At 46.8% G+C, this 22,538-nt stretch overlaps 1 protein-coding gene across 1 annotated transcript; it reads left to right on the forward strand.

The window, feature by feature from the left end:
* Positions 1 to 11,088: 11,088 nt before the first annotated feature.
* LOC147702917 (zinc finger protein 862-like) lies at positions 11,089 to 13,158 on the forward strand. The gene has a single exon (XM_086928846.1). It carries the CDS (start codon positions 11,089 to 11,091, stop codon positions 13,156 to 13,158), a length of 2,070 nt encoding a protein of 689 aa, XP_086784972.1.
* The last annotated feature ends 9,380 nt before the right edge of the window (positions 13,159 to 22,538 follow it).

The following is a 22,538-nucleotide window of genomic DNA, read 5'->3' on the forward strand; positions in this document are numbered from 1 at the left end:
CGGAATGTCTTTGAAATGTGCATTCTTCCTAAAGTACTTTATTATTTCCGGACAGTTCCTTTAGAGTTGACACGGATGCAATTAATGCAGCTCCAGTCTGTTACCAACAGGTTTATCTGGGGGTGGAAGAAAGCCTGTCGGGCATCAAAATATATGACGCTTCCATTGCCACGTGGAGGGTTCCAATTTAAAAAAAATATTATTTAGTGTGTCTTATACAAAACTCCTCATATATGATAGTAGGGGGGGCAACAGTACAGTTTGAATTTCCTAATATTTATCAGATGATATTAGGGCACCCAGCCCATGCAGCTTTGATGAAATTCTATGAGCCAAGTTATTTTAAACGTACTAGATTTAAAATTATAATCACAGCATGTAAGGGGTGGAAAATGATATGCAAAATCTTGGCCATAAGGCGGATAAATTATTACACACCCTTCGTATCTACAGAAATATTCCTGGGTATATTTTGGGATACCAAGATGAAAGCTTGGAGCGCTAAGGGGATATGCCATTTGGGTGATTTGTATAAGGAGGGTGTACTGATGGCCTTTTCGGACTTAATGGCAACATATACAATAGCCAATAATTATTTTTTTAAATATCTACAGCTACGTGATTTTTTGCATAAGCATGTTCAGTTACAGGTCATTTTGTGCAATGAATTTATTGAAGCTATGTATAAAGGGGCAAAGATAGGAACGCTATATGAACTGTTACTTTCTAAGCAAAGGGGCGATTTAAATGTCAGGATTCAAAATGGCAGGTTCAATTAGGTAACTCTGGGTTTTCAATACAAACTTCGATTGATTTGGCAAGTGAAGTAATTCTGTCTGCTAATTTGCGTACACAACATTATAAAACCCTTTTAAATTTATACCATACACCTGTTAAAATGATGAAGTGGGGCGCTATTTATGATGGTAAATGCTTTAGTTGTCAAATGGACGAAGCCGATATAGTTCATATATTCTTTGATTGCAATGCACTAACCCAGTTTTTTTTATGTATTGAACGATTTTTGTTAGAAACAATGAAGGTGCCTTGCGTAATAAATCGGGAAATGTTGCTCTTTGGGGTTTGAAACGGGGCAGAATTTACACAGGATAATTACTCTAAATGATATTTTATTTTTATGGCAATGGCTATAGATTGTGTATAGCTACAATGTGGTTGAAACCAGAGGCACCCGCTTATGAAATGTGGCGAGCCAAATTTTATAATGTGTTTTACCTTGAATATAACCTTTATCGTCTTAAGTCACTGAAAAAGAAACAATTAGGGTTGAAAGTATGGCAGCCTATTCTGCAACATCTGGACGTTGCGTTGAATTAATAACAAAATGGCTATGTGATAATTATATATTTAGCTGTTTCAGTCTTGTGTGTATGTATTATTTTTCTTTTTCCCCTATGCTTGCCTATGGTTTTCTTCCACATGGTGTTTTTCTTTCTCTCCTTCTGCTGTGTATGTTATGAACTAAACAATACATTTTTAAAAAACAAAAACAAATTTAATTTTCATTTAAATGTTAATGTTTTAAATATTGATTTTGTTAATTAATTGTGCTATGTTCTTTCTAATATGTTTATTTTAAATGTAATTTCTAAGTTATTGATGATATTATTGTGTTTTCGAAAAACTGTTTCAATGTTTAGTTTGAAAAAAAGCATACATAATATTTATGTATGTACCTGACCGTATTACAGATTTTGTTTTACATTAATTATAATATTCAAATTATATATGTGTTTTGGTAATGCATATGTTGGCTAGGTGATCACCCCTTGGTAGTTATACTTAGGTATAGGTTTTCATAGAAAATGCCTTTTGGGTTAACTAATAACTTTGGAGCAGTTTCACAAATTTTCACAAAACCTTCAGAAAAAGTGCTCTTTTTTGTAAAGTTTCATCAAGGAAAGCTTTGAGATATCCATCAAGTGGATGCTGAGATGAAGGCAGTCCCAAAATACAAAACTCCATGTATTTTCCATGGACTGTTGTTAGGACGCAATACTGCAAGAACTGCAGAACGGAATTACACAAATTTGACAGGAAGCTAGATATTGTTTCAGAAAGCATGCCCTTTGTGATTTGGTATAAATCTGTTCAGTAGCTTTTGAGAAATCAAGGTAAAAAAACTATTTTTAGAGCTGGACCGTTGAGTTCGAAGGTCTCTTGCAAGAGTCTCGTGAGCACAACTTAAAAAAAAGAATAGAGATTTCTGATTAGCCTCAGTGGCTTTTTTTCCCATGGGCCTCCTTGCTCCTGTGGGACAGAGTGCTCCGATTTGCTGGCTGCAACATGAAAGAAAATGTTGTTGCAGCCATGACAGGACTTGGGGACTTAGTTCCATATCCTGAGATTGTTTTTTTTAAAAAAGACATAAGGGGGAATGGTAGAGATACCTTTCACCCTTGCCATTGTGTGTGTGTAGGGAATCCCTGGGATGGGAATTAATCTTCTTTTTTTCCGCTGGGACACCTGCAGTATCTTGGCATAAAAAAAGCCAGCAGGTTGTGATTTGTATTTTAATATTTTGAACCCCGGGGGTCGTCGTTATAAATATTTGGGGTAGGCAGCATGAGTGGGGACCCGCTCCCTCAACCCCTCTTGGACCCCGAGGACCATATCTCATGGGGCTGAATATTAAATAAAGGGGAGGGGGCATGTGCCCCCCTCCTGGAGCCACTAGTGAGCCCAGGGGACCCTAACCCACATACATATTAAATCAGGGGAGGGCCAGAGCCCCCTCGCCCCAAGCCACTATTGGGCCCTGGGGACCTCAACCTCCTGGATAAGTATGCAGTATTTTTTCTGTATTTATGAATGGGACATAAATTGTTGAAGAAAATTATGCTTACCAGTTTGACAAAGGCTGATGCTACAGCTGAAACACTTCTCTCCTGGTTGCTGGGTTGAGGTTGTCCCAACACGATAAAGAAGCCTTAATCCTGCAGGACTCGTGTGCGTGCTCTCTTCCTTTTTGAAGTAGTATTGTATGTGTGGATATATATATATATATATATATATATATATATATATATATATATATATATATATATATATAGTCTACCTTGTGGTTCGCGGTGGAGAGTCATAGCGCTCTTGTGGCGGGCGTAAACTCCTCGGCAGAAAGGAAATGATGCCATAAAACAGCGCCAGCAACGGATGTAAAATAATAATGGAGAACACCTGTCTGTGGGAAAACGACGTGTTTTTGGGTGCAAGGCTCACCTGTGAAAAAGTTCCAGGGGGAACGAAACATGTTAGGACTACGCCTTAACCTGTTGTGAATCCACCAATAAATTGGTAGTGCTCAAGTTTCGTGTGCGACTCAAATTCTCTTGTTGAGAGGGAGACATTGTTGTAATAAATTTCGGCTGGGTTCTGCCGAGTAGTTTACGCCTGCCACAAGAGTGCTATGACTCTCCACCGCGAACCACAAGGTAGAATCGGCAAAACAAACTAGGAGAGTGCTGTGCCGCCGAGGACTGGACTTCGGTATTGGTCCCGAGCCAACCCTGAAAGTAGGTTGACACGGGGAAACTTTCTGCCAAAAACGGATGGATAATACGAACAATGATTTTTATCTCAAAAGGATATTAAACACCACCCGTTGGAGGGATAAAACAATCGCTGAACCACAGATCCCACAATGCGCCAACAAAAGGAAATGATGCCATAAAGCAGCGCCAGCAACGGATGTAAAATAATAATGGAGAACACCTGTCTGTGGGAAAACGACGTGTTCTGGACTACAGCTCCCAGCATGCCACTGGCCGGGTAAGTGCTACTGTGGGGACCAATGTTTTTAAATAGTGCTGTAATGCCTTGCATATATATATATATACATTAGTGTGGCAGTAGTAGCCACTCTGTAGTTATACTTAGGTTTTTTTTGTCAAATGTGCAAGAAACTTTCCAGACCTGCCACCTCTGTTTCATTTAGGGAGGACTGAAAGTTTTACTGCATTTTGTTAAGGAGATGTAACGAAAAAAGAAGGGGCCCCAAAAAGGCCTCCAAATCCAATGCATTTTCAATTGATTTTTGTATTTCGCATAGTGCAAAAAACGTCAGCTGGATTTTTATGAAATTTGGCAGTGAGCAAGACCTCTGACCTCCTGGTCAGAATAACTGCTCTCCCCACGCAACTCTGCCATTAAGGCACTGCCCTTAGTCCCTTCTTGTGACCCAGGTGGGTGTTTGAGGCCATGCTCCACCCACAGGCCCTGATCCATGGTGGTCTAGTGGAAGAGCCTGCTCTTCTGCTGGTCCTCTCTGTGGGTGTCAGAATTTTCTATCTTTTCTGTTTTGCCTTTCTCTTCTGCATTTTTCTCATCTGCCCTTTTTCCCCTTTGCCTTTTTCTCTTATTGCCTCTTTTTTCTTGCCTTTTTTACTGCTGCCCCTGCGGCCCCTCCACCCAACATGTTCCTGCTTTCACCTCCCAGCTGCTCATCCTCCCTGACCCCTACTTAATGGCAGCAACTGAGCAGCCGCGCCGAAGGTGTGGCAAAGTCAAACCCATCTCTGCCCGTCCTCGACCCGACGATGACCACCGTCAGGGACCCTTGTCCCCCGAGCCCCCACTACTATGAACCCAGGACTCTCCTCGCACTGAACCCTGGATACAACAACAGCTGCCAGCTCTCGATGCCAAGCAACACCCACGGCCCGATCTCCTGCCGACACTGCCTCCGCACCTTCACCCACCTCCGGACCACGACAGCTATCCCCAACCCACGGGACGCCACCACACAAAAGCCCCTGAGCTGCATCCTCCTCAATGTATGCTCCATGCACAGAAATCTGGGACCCCCTCAACACCCACTCGCCCGATGTTGCCTTGCCTTCCTCACTGAGACCTGAATCAACGCCAGCTCTGCTCCAGACATCGCAACCGCCATCCCAGATGGATACAAGATCCTGAGGAAAGACTGGCTCAACCACCCAGGAGGAGGCACCGCCATCATCCACAAAAGCTCCCTCCGGCTAACAACCACCAACACAGACAATGCCTCGCAAATTCGTAGAACACATCCACTTCAAGATCCAGCCCAACCGTAGAACAATGCTTCGCAGAACACTCGCCTACAGACTTCCCGGACCCCGCTCTCCTTTCACAGCATCATCGCAGAATACATTGCTCCCCACGGCCTCGCCTCCACAGACTACTTACTGTGTGGAGACCTGAACTTCCACCTAGACAACCTCAGTGATCCCAACACCACCGCCCTCCTGGAGAACCTCACCAACATAGGACTGAAGCAACTTAGCTCCACCCCCACACACAGCGAGACATACACTCAACCCCATCTTTGTCAGAGTAAACAACATTCGCTTCAGCAACCCCACGGAACAGCTTTGGACAGACCACCACTGCATTAATTTCTCCTTCTCGAAACCTGCGCTCCTTCCCCTACTACGACAGACACCAACACAGCAGTAACCAACCTCCACCATTGGATCGCCTCCCTCCAGAACACCACGAGACGACACAACAAGAAAGTCAACTGATTCACCACAGATCTTCGAGAGTCGAAGCACTCCTGCAGATGACTGGAGAAGACATGGAGAAACAGCAAAACCCCGGGAGCACACCCCAACTACAAAACAGTCATCACAGCTAACTCATCAAATCAACACAGAAAAACTTCATCTAAGACAGAATCCTCTCCAACGCCCACAACTGCAAGGAACTCTTTGCCATCATACAGGAATTCGCCAAACCCAACAGCGAAACTACTGACATCCTGCCCTCCGAAGACCTCTGCAACGTACTCAGCTCCTTCTTCCACCGTGTCCCAGGCCTGAACGTATCCTCTGGATCGAACCGATGCTCTTAGGGGTCCACCTCTCGACAGCCCCAAGTCTGGATATAAAATATATGCAGACTAAAGGATGGTCAAGCGGGGGAAGGGAAGGATGGGGACAGCGGGGAGGGAGACCTGTAAATACAAAAGAACAGATTATCACCTATATCTTTCCGGACTCTTCCTGATCCCCCTAAGCTTAAACATACCCATACTTCCACTAACCTGTAAAGAAAAAAAGTTTGCTGGCTGACAGGGGTGCTGAGTTTGTAATCACAATTCCTTGCATCATATACTGAAAGGCACAAAAACCTATATGAGGCCAATACTCCAGCATGTCTGTCACAACCACTGTTCCCTCTAGGCCGCGCGCGCGCCCGCGCGCACCTTCAATGACGTCAGCGCGCACCACCTATCGTGGAGCGCGCACACAGGCCGTCGCAAGAGATTCGCGCCGCCCGCCGCTTTTAAAAAGCGAGCGGCGCGAACATGACATGCAGCACATTTCCAGTGGTGGTGGCGGCGGTTGGCGGCGGTGCGGGCGTGAGAAGTTGCAGGTAAGGAGAATGTATTTACCGAGGCGGGAGGCGGGAGGCGGGAGGAGGGAGGAGAATGTATTTACCGAGGCGGGAGGCGGGAGGAGAATGTATTTACCGAGGTGGGAGGCGGGAGGAGAATGTATTTACTACGGTGGGAGGCGGGAGGAGAATGTATTTACCATGGCGGGAGGCGGGAGGAGAATGTATTTACCACGGTGGGAGGCGGGAGGCGGGAGGCGGGAGGCGGGAGTGCTCATATCGGGTGAGGAGCCTCTCTGGCAGCATTTGGTTTTCGGTATAGGAGAGGGCAGTGAATAGACCTGGGGCAGCGAGGGCAGTGAATGGACGTGGGGCAGGGAAGGCAGTGAATGGGCAGGGAGGGCAGTGAATGGACTTGGGGCAGGGACAGGAGGGTAGTGAATGGACCTGGGACATGAAGGGCAGTGAATGGACAGGGAGCAGGGAGGGTAGTGATTAGTGAATGGACCTGGGGCAGGGATGGCATCAAACGGACATTGGTGAGTGGACAGGGTAGTGCACTTGGAGGCAGGGAGGGTACTGTATGTAGATGAGGCAGGGCGAGCAGCTGGGGGGTGGGACAGGAGCGCCCTCGTTCATCATGGTACAGGGAGGGCAGCGAATGCACATGGGAAGGGGCTGGGGGGGTGGGGGGGGGCACGAATGAAACACTGGGGCATAAAGCGCACTGAATAGACACGGGGTCTCCAGGGCAGGACTTGACTGGATGTGGGCAGGGAGAATATTGAAGGAATTCGACTTGAAGGACAGTAGACAGGGGCAGGGAGGGCTCTGCGTGAAATGAATGAAATGCAACATTCCTTTCTCTGTTAACTGAATCAGTTTAGAGTGTCAAGCAATCTTTGCTGCTAAAGGACAAGGCTGAGCTGAGGTCAGCTTTTCAAACATGCACGTCCTTACACTTTTATTAAAGTCATTATTTTAGCAAGTTGTTTAAGCACATTTATGATTTCCATGAATTGCGTTTTATAAGTATATAGTGATTAGTGAATGGACCTGGGGCAGGGATGGCATCAAACGGACATTGGTGAGTGGACAGGGTAGTGCACTTGGAGGCAGGGAGGGTACTGTATGTAGATGAGGCAGGGCGAGCAGCTGGGGGGTGGGACAGGAGCGCCCTCATTCATCATGGTACAGGGAGGGCAGCGAATGCACATGGGAGGAAGAGAGACCTGAAGGGGCTGGGGGGGTGGGGGGTGGGGGGGGCACGAATGAAACACTGTGGCATAAAGCGCACTGAATAGACACAGGGTCTCCAGGGCAGGACTTGACTGGACGTGGGCAGGGAGAATATTGAAGGAATTCGACTTGAAGGACAGTAGACAGGGGCAGGGAGGGCTCTGCGTGAAATGAATGAAATGCAACATTCCTTTCTCTGTTAACTGAATCAGTTTAGAGTGTCAAGCAATCTTTGCTGCTAAAGGACAAGGCTGAGCTGAGGTCAGCTTTTCAAACATGCACGTCCTTACACTTTTATTAAAGTCATTATTTTAGCAAGTTGTTTAAGCACATTTAAGATTTCCATGAATTGCGTTTTATAAGTATATAGTGATTAGTGAATGGACCTGGGGCAGGGATGGCATCAAACGGACATTGGTGAGTGGACAGGGTAGTGCACTTGGAGGCAGGGAGGGTACTGTATGTAGATGAGGCAGGGCGAGCAGCTGGGGGGTGGGACAGGAGCGCCCTCATTCATCATGGTACAGGGAGGGCAGTGAATGCACATGGGAGGAAGAGAGACCTGAAGGGGCTGGGGGGGGGGTGGGGGGTGGGGGGGGGCACAAATGAAACACTGGGGCATAAAGCACACTGAATAGACACAGGGTCTCCAGGGCAGGACTTGACTGGACGTGGGCAGGGAGAATATTGAAGGAATTCGACTTGAAGGACAGTAGACAGGGGCAGGGAGGGCTCTGCGTGAAATGAATGAAATGCAACATTCCTTTCTCTGTTAACTGAATCAGTTTAGAGTGTCAAGCAATCTTTGCTGCTAAAGGACAAGGCTTTGGTTTTTAAAATAGCTAAATGGATATCTTTGTCATTTACAATGCCAATAGTTATAACTTTTGCGAATGTGACACCTATAGCATTTGGAGTGCAACATGTTTTGTATGTACGTGACTTAGATGGCAGCTCTGGTTGTTAGGCCACATCTCTAGAGAGCACGAGCGTGCAGCAGGGGAGAGAAGCACAGAGAGTGCAGCAAGGAAGGGAAGCACGCAGAGGGAGCCCAAGAGTGAAGCAAGGGTGAGATGCACGGACAGGGAGCCTGAGAGTGCAGCAGGGAACAGAAGCATGGAGAGGGAGACGGAGTGTATCAGGGGCGAGAAGTACGGACAGGGAGCCCAAGAGCGAAGCAAGAGAGAGAAGCAGGAGAGGGTGTCTGACATTATAGAAAGGGAGAGAGTTGAGCATAGAAAGGGAGAAGATGAGTTTGGGAGAGAGGCATGAGAGGTGAAAGGCAGAGCAATGGAGATAGACCTGGGAAAGGAGTAACCATGGGGCAGATAAAGATGAGAGCAACAGGGAAAAACTAGTGGTGTTGACTAATGCCGAAATGGTATAAATGATGCTGTGTTAGTGCTCATTGACAATCGTGTGTACCTTGAGGAGAGACGATAACATACTCCAAAGAGATGTAGTGGCACCAAAACTTCCACTGTGCTAACACGCTTACCTGCAAAGTCAATCATGGCGTCTCGGCTCACGGAACAGTATATAACCCTTGTGAGCCAAGAAGCCCGTATATAAACAGTAAATGTAGCGAAAACCTTCAAGTAGCCATGCGCAAAGAAAGACTTTGTTGGCATCAAGCCAACATGATGTACTCCAGTTCTGCTTCCAATCCTGCATGGTTCACCAGCTTTTCACCAGGCATTTCAACCTCCTCAGCTACTTATTGAGTCAACTTCCAGTAGGCAAAACTGAGATCTCTCTGCAGCAGGTCCATCATTCTTCAGTTATCTTGACATATTTATGGTTGCCTGAAAATTGCTTGAACGTAGTCAATCATATTTTGGCGCGCCACTGCAGCAGCTTCAGGTGGGATCTTTTGATGGATTGTGTGCTTCTCAGCCATCCAGTGGGTTACCTTGTTCACCCACCTCAACCATTTGCAGTTTGTATTTTGTGCTACACCTTCTGTAATGCCGCTTCCCCTGGGATTCACATTTATAGACCAGTTTAAGATAATGGATGCTAATAATGGAACACATGGGCACACCCCTGTTTGTCCTAGGCTGAAATCCCAGGTAATTATTTGGTAATTTTTTGTCTTGGGCCTCTTGACCGGTCCCATGCACAGTTTGTAATTCTTCAGGCGTTTGCTGACTTACTTGTCTTCACTTGTAGGTTTCCAGTCTGTACGGTATTTGGATTACAGTGGTCAGGTGCGAGTACCACAAAGACAAGGTAATTCTGTTTACGTTCCTCGTTGGGTTGGGGGTTGCTGGGTAAATAGATTCACAATCTGCACCCTTTTTTCTTTTGTAGGTTCGTGAGACCGTACTACAAAGACAATTGCACAGGCAGACGTGAGTGCAGGCAGAAGAGGTAATTGTTGGGTTGAGTTAAACTGTGGTGCGTCTTGAACATTGTAGTACCATATATACTTACCGATGTTTTCTTCTGTTGCAGGTTTCACAGCCAGAACCCCATACATTTAAAGAGGCGCACGTGAGTGCAGGCAGAAGAGGTAATTGTTGGGTTGAGTTAAACTGTGGTGCGTCTTGAACATTGTAGTACCATATATACTTACCGATGTTTTCTTCTGTTGCAGGTTTCACAGCCAGAACCCCATACATTTAAAGAGGCGCACGTGAGTGCAGGCAGAAGAGGTAATTGTTGGGTTGAGTTAAACTGTGGTGCGTCTTGAACATTGTGGTACCATATATACTTACCGATGTTTTCTTCTGTTGCAGGTTTCACAGCCAGAACCCCATACATTTAAAGAGGCGCACGTGAGTGCAGGCAGAAGAGGTAATTGTTGGGTTGAGTTAACCTGTGGTGCGTCTTGAACATTGTAGTACCATATATACTTACCGATGTTTTCTTCTGTTGCGGGTTTCACAGCCAGAACCCCATACATTTAAAGAGGCGCACGTGAGTGCAGGCAGAAGAGGTAATTGTTGGGTTGAGTTAACCTGTGGTGCGTCTTGAACATTGTAGTACCATATATACTTACCGATGTTTTCTTCTGTTGCAGGTTTCACAGCCAGAACCCCATACATTTAAAGAGGCGCACGTGAGTGCAGGCAGAAGAGGTAATTGTTGGGTTGAGTTAAACTGTGGTGCGTCTTGAACATTGTAGTACCATATATACTTACCGATGTTTTCTTCTGTTGCAGGTTTCACAGCAAGAACCCCATACATTTAAAGAGGCGCACGTGAGTGCAGGCAGGAGAGGTAATTGTTGGGTTGAGTTAAACTGTGGTGCGTCTTGAACATTGTAGTACCATATATACTTACCAATGTTTTCTTCTGTTGCAGGTTTCACAGCAAGAACCCCATACATTTAAAGAGGCGCACGTGAGTGCAGGGAGAAGAGGTAATTGTTGGGTTGAGTTAAACTGTGGTGCATCTTGAACATTGTAGTATAACCGTTTGCATTCATGAGCTAGGCGTCAACGTAAGCCATGTTTCCTTATTTTGCAGGCTTTGTGGGACAGCAGGCTCAAACCGGCGGGTACGGAAATGTTCAAGCGCAAAGCTGTAACTTCGGGAGAGTGCAGTGCTTCACCACAAAGGAAGAAATGTTGCCTTGTATTCAAGGAAGAGTGGATGAAGGAAATTGTGGAGGCTGAGACACAGAAGTCACGAAGCAAGGTCCGCATGCAACTCGGGGAACTATTTCAGTACAGTCCGGATGTGGGCTTGATTTGCAAAGCATGTGCCGAAGCCAAGATTGTTGGGGACTTTTCCACAGGGAAGAAATGGAGTGATGGCTGGAAACTGGACTACATGAAACGCCATCTACTTAGCAAAGTACACGAGTCTGCCATGGTGATATTGAGAAACAGAAGTGCTGCTGCGAGGTTTGGTTTTGGAGTACGGGCAATGCTGACAGAAACTGCCACAGACAAAGCAAATAGAATGGAAGTAGTTGAACGCCAAAGATCTATGCCTGAGGAGATAAAGATTCTCATCAACAACGTGTTGCTGGCAGTCAAGATGAACACTTCAATGTTATCTGTACAAGACATCCATGACCACTTAGCTTTGTATGTGAAGATACCAGACAGCTGGAGGAGCAAGAACTATGCCTTTGAGTTCCTTGAGGCCATCAATAGCGTGATACACTGTGAAGCTATGACAGAACTTCGGCAAGCTTTGTATCACACCCTGATAATTGATGAGAGCACAGATATTTCTGTTTCAAAAATGCTCATCCTGTATTTCAAGTTCCGACCTGTAACATCAACTGAGCATAAAACGCAGTTTGGGGGCATAGTGAAGCTGACTAGCTGTAATGCTGAGGCTATCACTACTGCAGTGAAAGAATTCTACACTGCCAATGAACTGGACCTCATGAAAATGGTCATGTTCACATCTGATGGTGCATCTGTGATGCTGGGGAAGAATAATGGTGTTGCTACTCGCCTTAAACAATCCATTCCTCATCTAGTTGAGCAGCATTGTGTCGCCCATCGAGAAGATTTGGGAGTTGATGATGCCTGGAAGAGGGTTCCAATGATTAAAGAGATGGAGACATTATTGAGGACTGTCTACACTGTGTTCTCCAGATCTCCTGCAAGGAAGTCCAAGCTGGATGAAATTGCATCGGTCACTGAATGTGAAGTTGTCTCTTTTCGACCACTGAATGAAGTCCGGTGGCTTTCAAGGCATTTTGCTGTTGGTGCACTAATTTGTAATTACGAAACTGTTCTTAAGTACTTTGAGCATGAGAAAGTTGAGGAGAATGATCCAATTGCTAAATATTGTTATAAAAAGCTATCGGACTCCAACTACCATATTTCCCTTGCAGTACTTAATGACATTCTGGGTGAATTTGCATCTTTGTGCAAACTATTCCAAAAAAGTTCTTTAACTACTGTTGAAGCCGTACAGTATGCAAGAGCGAAGATTGGCCAAATTAAGCAACAGTATTTGGGGGACACTGTCTTTTGGAGCAGCAATGTAAGAGAGCTGATGGTTTTGTACAAGGATAGGCAAGAGTTTGACAGTGGGCCTATTTTGTCTTTTGTTTCCCTTCTTTGTGAGCACATGCAAAAAAGGTTCCCTGAGAGTGAGCTAAAAGAATGGGCAAGTTTTGAGATCCAGGCAATAGCCACACAATTGCATTTTGATTTTGGGACTGAGAATATTGAAAGACTTGTTGAAAAGTATAAAAATGTCTTGGCCCTGGGTGATTGTGAAACACCAGAAGATGTTGTTCGACAGTACAGAGACTATAAATATGTGGTGGCAGAACATGTTAAGGGTGGGTTTTTTACCACCTTTCAAGACATGGTGACTTTCACTGTACGCAATGCTGCTCAGTATAGTGTCGTGTCTCAGCTTGTTGATGTCTGCGCAACATTTCAAGCATCTAGTGCAGACTGTGAACGAGGATTCAGCCTCATGAATACTATCAAGAGCAAATTGAGGAATAGACTAGAGCAGAAGCATTTGGACATGCTGATGAGGACAAAGGCCTACCTCCTGAACGGGAAAGTTGACCTAGACCGAGTTTATCAGCACTGTAAAAATGGCAAGGATCGCCGTGAGAAGCAACCCTGTCACCCATCTAGTGACGCCACTTGACGTGTCTGAACAGCCCTCTACCTTCTTGTGTATATGATATTGTATAGGCTCGCAGCATTTCCCCACCCAATGAACTGTGCTCCAGTTAAGAATATTTATTAAAATCTAATGATGGTACCACCATTGAAGTCTTTTGCTTTTCTAAACTTGAAGTGTACTTGCCAGTGTAACCAGTTCATGTCATGGCGTGCTTATCCAATATTGCAAACTGCCCTTAAGACCCTTATTGTGGCGCTGTATGTGTGAAAATGCACTATCTTTTCGCTTTTTAAAGAAAAATTTTGGAGTGCCATTTGGCGCCGCAGACACGCGCGGTTTGGTTCCTGGCGCACATAGCCATGGTTGCAGCGCACAGAGACCCTCCACTGCCGCACACAGAGGAAAAAAATTAGAGGGAACATTGGTCACAACTCTCAATATTTTACCTGTAACTATCCCTCACTACAAGTAACGCCTACCCAGGATATAGTAGAAGGAGGGCTTCTAGCTCGGAAGGAACTCCTGCCTTAAATCGCCCCTGTGGACGTATAAGAAGCAGGTGCACAAAACTGTGAGTCACTTAACACACAAACATGAGATGCAAGAAATCATAGAGGATTGTCAAAAACTGTGATCATCGTAGAGTTGCAATCCTTCTATCTGAATCCAGGAAATACAGCAATTATGTTATGTTATGTTATGTTAACAAAGTTTTATATAGCGCTCGTACACCCAGAGGTTTCATGGCGCTGACCGACAGATGCTCTGAAGAACAGGGGGGAAGATTAAGCATGAGCCTGGACAAACAGCCAGGTTTTAAATTGTTTCCTAAATATCAGAAGGTTGGAGCAGGAGCGAATTTCTGAGGGAAGGGAGTTCCATAGTTTGGAAGCAAGGGTGGCAAACCTGCGTCCTCCCTTGCGTTGGAACTTATAGTGAGAAATGATGAGGAGATTTTGATTGGCGGACCAGAGGCTACGGGAGGGAGTGTATCTAAGCAGTAGGTCGTGGATGAATTGGGGACTACGAGCCTGAAGGGATTTGAAGGTGATGCAAGCCGTTTTAAATGTGACTCGTTGAGAAATGGTGAGCCAATGAAGTTGTCTTAGCAAAGGTCTACCTGATTGCCTACGTGGCAGTCGATGGATGAGTCTGGATGCCTGATTCGGGGCCATCTGCAGACGCCTACTAAGGGCGATCTGGAGGCCCAGGTAGATAGCATTAGCGTAGTCCAGACGTGATAGTACAAGAGCTATCACCACCTGGATCAGGGCTGGCTGGGTGAGATTCCGGCTTATCTTGTTTATCTTGCGGAGCTGGAAGAAGCATGTAGACACGACTGAGTTCACTTGGGTCTTTAATGACAGGTCTTTGTCAATAAGCACCCCAAGCTTTTAACCGAGCTGGAAGGGGTGGGAGGGGAGCCAAGTTCTGGTTGCCAATAGTGTGGGCCCCAGAATAGTTGGCTTTTACCAATAAGAACCAGTTTGGTCCTATCGGGTTTAGCTTCAATTGATTAAAGTCCATCCAATGACGGATATGAAGCATAATGCTCTGTAATTTGTGAATTGATTCAGGGGAATTGTCAATGGTGAAGATAAGTTGACGATCGTCAACGTAATTGAAGGTGACGACTTTGAATGTTTTAAGAGACCAGATCAGGGGAAACATGTAAATGTTGAATGTTATGTTATGTTATGTTATGTTACAAGTTTTTATATAGCGCTCGGCTGCCCCAGCTAAGGGGGGTCCCGGCGCTTCTCAACAGTATAAAGAGGACTGCCGCCAGCACATTACGTCAGGCCCGGACATAACATTAACAGTGGTTCTAATCCAAGGCAAAAAGATGAGTCTTAATAGCTTTCCTGAATGGCAGAAGATCGTCTAATCCGCGTAGTTGGGACGGTAGAGCATTCCACATTTTTGTGGCCAAATAGCAAAATGAGTGGCCTCCCATGCGTGAGCGTTTCACCCTGGGGACCACTACTAAATCTTGGCCTTCGGACTGCAAGGATCAACAGCGGAGAACCATGGGGAACTCCGCAAGAAGTGCGGAGTTTGGGAGCCGAGAAAGGGGCCAAGTGGACGGCTTGGGTATGATCACTAAGAAAGGACCTGAGCCAGTCGAGGGCTGAGCCACAGATCCCGGCTTGTTTGACATGGTTGAGAAGGATGTCATGGTCGACCGTGTCAAATGCTGCCGAGAGATCTAATAGGACCAGGGCCTGGGGAATTCCCTTATCAGCGTATGACGGAGAGAATCCAAGACAACTGTGATAACTGTCTCAGTGGAATGAGCCGGTCGGAATCCGGCTTGAAAGGGGTCCAGAAAGTTGGATTGATCGATGAAATTTGGAAGATGTGACATGACGTGGGCCTCCAATACCTCCATACAGCTAAATAAGGAAGAAGGGAGATTGGCCTGTAGTTGGATAAATTGGAGGGGTCAGCTCCTGTTTTTTTAAAAAGGGGCACAACAACTGCCTCCTTAAAAGTTTTGGGGACCATGCCTTGGGTTAGTAATGCATTGAGAAATCTCAAAATCGGAGGGGAGAGTGCAGCAAATATATTTCTTAGGATGTGGGTGGGGGGCAGCAATCTTGAGGAGATCCGGATTTTACCCTATTCAGGAGGGCTTGTAGGGAGAGTGCATCTAGGGAAGGAAAGTGATCTAAGGAGCGGGTGCTGGCAGCATCTACCGGGGTAGGAAGTGGTGGAGCAATGGCGGGGATGCTGGATTTGATAGTGGCGATTTTGTCAAGAAAATATTGGTTGAGAGAGTTGCATAGGTCCTGAGTGATCAATGGCTTGGACAGGGTTCTTTCGGAGTTAGAGAGTTTATTGACAATGGCAAAGATATCCTTAGATTGTTCAATTATACTGGAGAAAAAGGCAGCTTTAGCTAGGGTGATAGCTTTCATATAATCTGCTTGAGCAGCCGAGTAGCGGGTCTTTTCGAGTGGGTCGTAGGCTCTCCTCCATGTCGGTTCCTTTTGGCGGACGACTAGTTTTTTTGCCCTGAGGTCAGGGGAAAACCCTTTATGGGCGTCCGACTGACGGACGTTTTTAAGTTTTCTCAGTGGGGCATGTATGTTACTTGCTGCTAAGAGCCAGTTTGAGATATCGACCTCGGCCTGATCGAGGTCTGCATTGTAAGCTGGAAAAGAATTCTCTAAATTTTCCAGAAAGGCTGGTGTATCAACATAAGAACAAAGGTTTGAGAGTTCAAAGTCACTCTCTCAGTACATGTATTTCCACCATAAGAAGGCCAATGGGTTCTTCCCTGCATGATCCCCCAAACAGGGAAGACTAACGAGAAACCCCCCATGAGGAGGTACTGATAAACGTAAGGTTGTCAATAATGGACACTTTCACCAAAGCATCACTATTTCCCTCACAAGAGCTCTGTGGGTAATTTGGGTATTAGGACTTGAGCTAGCCAACGTAGGGAAAGGAATAAACAATTGCACCTCTATTTCCTCGCATGAGCTCCGTGTACACTTAGTACTGAAACGGGAGCTAGATAACGTAGGGAAAGAAGGTGCCGATATCAACACAAATTGTGCTCTGCAATAGCACGAAGGAACCATACAGCAACTCCAAGAAAGCAAGAAACAAAACAGTGCCTCACTGGCACCCTTACCCAACCAATGATACCACATAAATGGCTTTTGTCTGAGCCGGACATAGAAGAATAATCGGCAGCATCTTCTGCCGCTGCCTCGCCTTATCCCTGGGTTTCCGTGTCATGTGAGGGCGGTGCGTCTTATGTCAGACGTCTGCAGAGGCTGCCAGGAAATGTCGTTCTCCCGTGCTGGCTATTGATTGCCTGTGCGTGCTGCGGTACTGTGTCTGCTGGCAGTACATCCCCTTCCCGAAGAGGACAGGCACGCACAAGTTTTGCCAGGGTGTTGCTGGGAAACAGCAGAAACCAACCTAGGAGCATGCACTGAGGACTCAGGTTCCCAAGAGTTCTCTTCAGCACCATACCCTTTCCAGGCCACTAGATACCAAAGGCTATTGCGCCGGATTTTGGAGTCCAGTATACCTGCCACCTCATATTCCTCACCCTCCTCGGCACCCAACATCGCCATAGCCATCTCGGAAGGCTACAACATCTCCCGCAAGGACCGCACCAACGGAGTAGGAGGAGGAATTGCCATCGTCCACAGGAACACTCTCAAAATCTCAACATATACCGACGACCCCAATAGCACTGCCAAACACCTGCACTTCTAGATCCACACCAAACCCAACACCACCCTCAGAAGCACCCTCATCTACAGACCACCTGGACCCTGACCACAGTTCAGCGACTTCATCGCCGACTTCATCAGCACACACGCCCTCGCCTCCAACGACTACATCCTCCTCGGGGACATGAACGTCCACCTCGAGAACAACAACTACTCCAAATCTTCCACCCTGATCTCAACCTCAGCCTCAGACAACTCGTCACATCACCGACCCACTCCGCCGGCCACACACTTGACCCCATTTTCTCAGCAAGCACCCACGTCTTCTTCAACCACACCATTGAACTTCACTGGACCGACCACTGTTGCATTCACTTCACCTTCCGGAAACCCACCACACACCACCACACCCAAGAGAAGCCTCTCTGCCGCTGGAGCAAAGTCACCAAAGACCAGCTAACCACCACCCTCGCCCAGAGCCTACTTGCAGACCTGACTGACCCCGACGCCGCAGCCAGTAACCTCATATAGTGGATCAACGACTGCGCCAACACCCTCACCCGCCCAAGAAGCTCTCCAACACCTACATCTACAAGAAAACCTGCTGGTTCACCGAAGACCTCCTGGCTTCCGAGCGAGCCTGCCGGAAGCTCAGAAAAATCCGGATCCGTGAACGAACACCGGAAAGCTACACAGCCCACAAGAATGCCACCCGCCGACACCACCACCTCATCGGATCTGCCAAAAGAACCTCCTTTAAAGACCGCCTAGACAACAATGCACACAACAGCAAAGAGCTCTTCAACATCGTGAAGGAGCTCTCCAACTCCAGCTCCAACACCAGTGACATCCCACCTTCACAAGACATGTGCGACTCGCTGGCCACCTTCTTCCATCGCAAGATCACAGACATCCATGACAGCTTTGACAGCTTTGACGATGCCACCACCCCTGCGACCACTGAGACCACGCTCCCCCGACCACCACCCGCCCCAACTGCCTGCTCTCCTGGACCAACATCAATGACACCATCAAGATCATGAACACCATTCACTCCGCATCCCTGGATGACCCCTGCCCACACCACATCTTCAACAAAGCCAGCAGCACCATCGGACCCTATCTCCGGAAAACCATCAACATCTTCTTCGAGACAGTGACCTTCCCGGAGAGCTGAAAACACGCAGAGATCAATGCCCTAGTCAAGAAACCCAAGGCAGACCCCAAGGACTTCAATAACTTCCGACCCATCTCCCTGCTCCCATTCCCGGTGAAGGTCATCGAAAAGGCGGTCATCAAACAACTGACCAGCTTCCTCGAGGAGCACAGCATCCTGGACCCGTCCCAGTCCGGGTTCCGCAGCAACCACAGCACCGAAACGTCTCTCATCACTGCCACCGATGACATCAGGACTCTGCTTGACAACAGAGAGACCGCGGCCCTCATCGTCTTAGACCTGTCAGTTACCTTCGACACGGTGTTTCACTGCACGCTATGAACACGCCTCTATGATGCCGGAATCCAAGAGAAGGCCCTGGACTGGACCACCTCCTTCCTCTCTGGCAGAACACAGAGCGTCTGCCTCCCCACCTTCTGCTCCAAAGCATACGGGATCATCTGCGGCGTACCCCAAGGCTTATCCCTCAGCCTAACATTGTTCAACGTCTACATGGCATCGCATGCCCATGTCGCACGACGGTACGACCTCAATATCACCTCCTACGCTGACGACATCCAGCTGATCCTCTCCCTCACCGAAGGAATGTAGCTGTCGCCGACTGAAGCTGAACTCGGGCAAGACGGAGGTCCTCATCCTCGGATCCACCCCCTCGGCCTGGAACGACTTCTGGTGGCTGACCTCACTAGGAGCACCTTCTACACCCACCGACCACGCACACAACCTAGGGGTCATCCTTGAATCTACCCTTTCCATGACGAAGCAGGTCAACGCCGTCTCCTCCTCCTGCTTCAACACTCTCCGTATGCTTCGCAGGATCTTCAAGTGGATCCCCACCGAAACAAGAAGGATGGTCACCCAGGCCCTCGTCAGCAGTACACTGGACTACGGAAACACAGTCTATGCAGGCGCCCAGGCCAAACTCCTGAAACGGCTCCAATGCATCCAGAACGCCTCCGCACACCTGATCCTCGACATCCCCCGCCGCAGCCACAGCACACCCCACCTGAGAGACCTACACTGGCTCCCTGTCAACAAGAGGATAACCTTCAAACTCCTCACCCACGCACACAAGGCACTCCACCACACCTGACCAGCGTACCTCAACAACCAACTCAGCCTCTACACCCCCACCAGCCAGGTCTGCTCTGCAGTCCACTCCATCGTCACCGTTCCACGCTTCCGAAGAGTGACGGCCGGCAGCAGATCAGTCTCCCACCTCGCAGCCAAGACATGGAACACTCTCCCCATCTGCCTGCGGCAGACCGAAGACCTTCTAACCTTCAGGAGACTTCTCAAGACCTGGCTCTTTGAACAATAGCAGCTCCCCCCTTCCCCTAGCGCTTTGAGACCCTCATGAGTATTGAGTGCACTTTACAAATGCTATGATTAATTGATTGCTCAATCCACACTGGTGCTGGTTTCTTGAGTGCTGGGCCAGACGCATGTTTAAGCAAGGAAATGTGGAACACTTGGTTGATTATCATGTGTGAAGGTAATGCAAATGTCACTGCCATAGGGTTAATAAGATTCTTAACTCTGTAGGTACCTATGTATCTAGGGTTAAACACACTATACCTCCTGAAACGGATGTTGCGAGTTGATAGCCACACTAGATCCCCTTTCTTGTATGTAGGCCCTGGTCTTAGATGCTTGTCTGTCTGTCCGTTGTATAGTTCCTTAGCGTGAACTAAATGTTTTTGGGTGCTGTTTAAGATCTTCCTCATCTGTAGTATCCTGTCATGCACCTCTGGAAGATGCTCACTCCTACCCAGTGCCAAAAAAGGTAAAAAACGAGGGTGATGTCCATAGGTACTATAGAAAGGAGAGTGTTGAGTAGAGCTATGCTGGGCATTATTATACACTATTTCTGCAAACCACAATCATTCCACCCAGGCTTCTGTGTTGTTGTCTACATAACAATGTAGATATTGTTTTAACATTTGATTTAGGCTCTCTGTCTGCCCATCTGTTTGGGGGTGGAAACTGGTGGACATGGTGGAGGAGCTCTGCAAAGCCGAACACCATACTTGGCTGTGAACTGGGCATCACGGTCAGACACTATTACCTGGGGAAGACCATGCAACCTAATCACATGTATCAGTAATAGTTTAGCTAACTGCCCTGCTTTAGAGATTTGTTTGCACGCTATGAAATGCCCCAATTTGGTTAGGTAATCGATTACCACTAAGATAACCGTATGTTCCTTGTCTTTTGGTAGGCCTACTATGAAATCCAGTAAAAATCTTTCCCGTGGAAGATCTGGAGTGGGTAGTGGTTGCAAGAGCCCTTGAGGTTTGCCTCTTAATGTCTTCATTTGGGTACACACTGTGCAGTTCTTCACCCACTCAGGAATGTCTGTTCTGAGGGATGGCCACCAAAACTGATGCAATATCTTTTCACATGTTTTCTCACCACAATGGTGTCCGGCACTAGGATTTACGTGGCACCACTGAAAGACTGATTGTCTTAATCTGAGAGTGGGACCGAGTATTTGTGTTCCTTTGATGTGTATGCCTTGCTTACTCTTCCATTCCGGATGGCCTTTCAACCAGACCTTCGATCAAAAGGTCTGCAGTCCTTTCATTACGTCTTTAAGAAAGGTGTCACTGTGAACTAATTCTATGATATTCTTCGGGTCTATGATCGCTCTTTCAATGCTATGTAATGGTACCACCGTGGACTCTTGCCTTGATAAGGCGTCCCCTTTTTGTTCATAACACCAGTGTGAAACGTTATGATAAAGTTGTACTCCTCAAAAAATACCATCCATCGTAATAACTTAGGAGTGAGTTGTCTGGCTATTTTTAGAAACTGGAGGTTGCGGTGATCCGTGTACACAGTGACGGTATGTTGAGGTCCTAGTAGCCAATGCCTCCATTCCCCGAAGGCTTCTTTTATAGCCAGCAATTCCTTCTCAGCAATGGTATAGGTTTGTTTAGCACTGTTCAGTTTTTTAGACATGAAAGCCACCAGATGCAACTGTCCTGTATTGGTGCCTCTCTGGGATATCACAGCTCCAATCATTACATCTGAGGCATGAGCCTCTACAATAAAGGGTAATGCCAGATTGGCATGTGTCAAGATAGGAGCAGTGGTGAACACTTCCTTCAGATTGTCGAACACCATCTGCGCCTCCTTAGTCCACTGAAAAGAGTTGTTTTTCTTAGTCAATCTTGTAAGGGGTGCTGCTTTGTTAGAGAACTGGAATATAAAACGTCTATAGAAGTTTGCAAACCCCATAAACCATTGAATGTCCTTCACGTTCTTAGGACACGGCCATTCGGTGATTGCTCTCACTTTCCGTTCTGCCATCTCTTGTCCAGTGGGGATGAGCCTAACTCCAATGAATTCGACCATAGAAACATGAAATTCACATTTGCTAATCTTGAAAAAGAGATGGTGGTCTCTCAAGGTTTGTAGAATCAATCCCACATGTCTTATGTGATCTTCTTCTTTAGCTGAATAGATCAGGATGTCGTCTATATACACTACGACTATCTTATCTAGATATGCTCGTAGGACGTCATTGAGGAAAAATTGGAATGCTGCAGGCACATTACATAATCCGAAAGGCATTACTAGGTACTCATATAATCTATACCGTGTTTTGAAGGCCGTCTTCCATTCGTCTCCTTGACGCATCCTCACCAAATGGTAGGCTCCACGGAGGTCCAATTTCATTAATACTACAGCTCCTTTCACCTGCTTCAACAATACAGATATCAAAGTGAGAGGGTATTGGTTCCGTACAGTGATGGCATTCTGGGCGTGAAAGTCAATACACGCCCAAAGCTCTCAGTTAGCCTTGGGTATAAAAAATAATGGAGAGGCTACTTGGTGAACTGGAAGGACGTATGAATCCCAAAGCCAAGTATTTATCCAAATACTGGCTTAGGTGTTTGTTTTCGGGTTCCATTAATGCATAACTGCTTAACCGCGGAGCGAATTCCGCTGCGGCGGTTTGAACAAGTGGGCGGGGCTGCGTCTGCCAACGGACGTGCGCAGCACTACAGAGGTAGTGTTCA

Source organism: Lissotriton vulgaris, chromosome 7 (assembly GCF_964263255.1).
Source record: "Lissotriton vulgaris chromosome 7, aLisVul1.2, whole genome shotgun sequence".
Lineage (NCBI taxonomy): Eukaryota > Metazoa > Chordata > Amphibia > Caudata > Salamandridae > Lissotriton > Lissotriton vulgaris.

Coding starts and splice junctions, on each gene's coding strand:
- LOC147702917 (XM_086928846.1), top strand. CDS start 11,089: ATGTTCAAGCGCAAAGCTGTAACTTCGGGAGAGTGCAGTGCTTCACCA.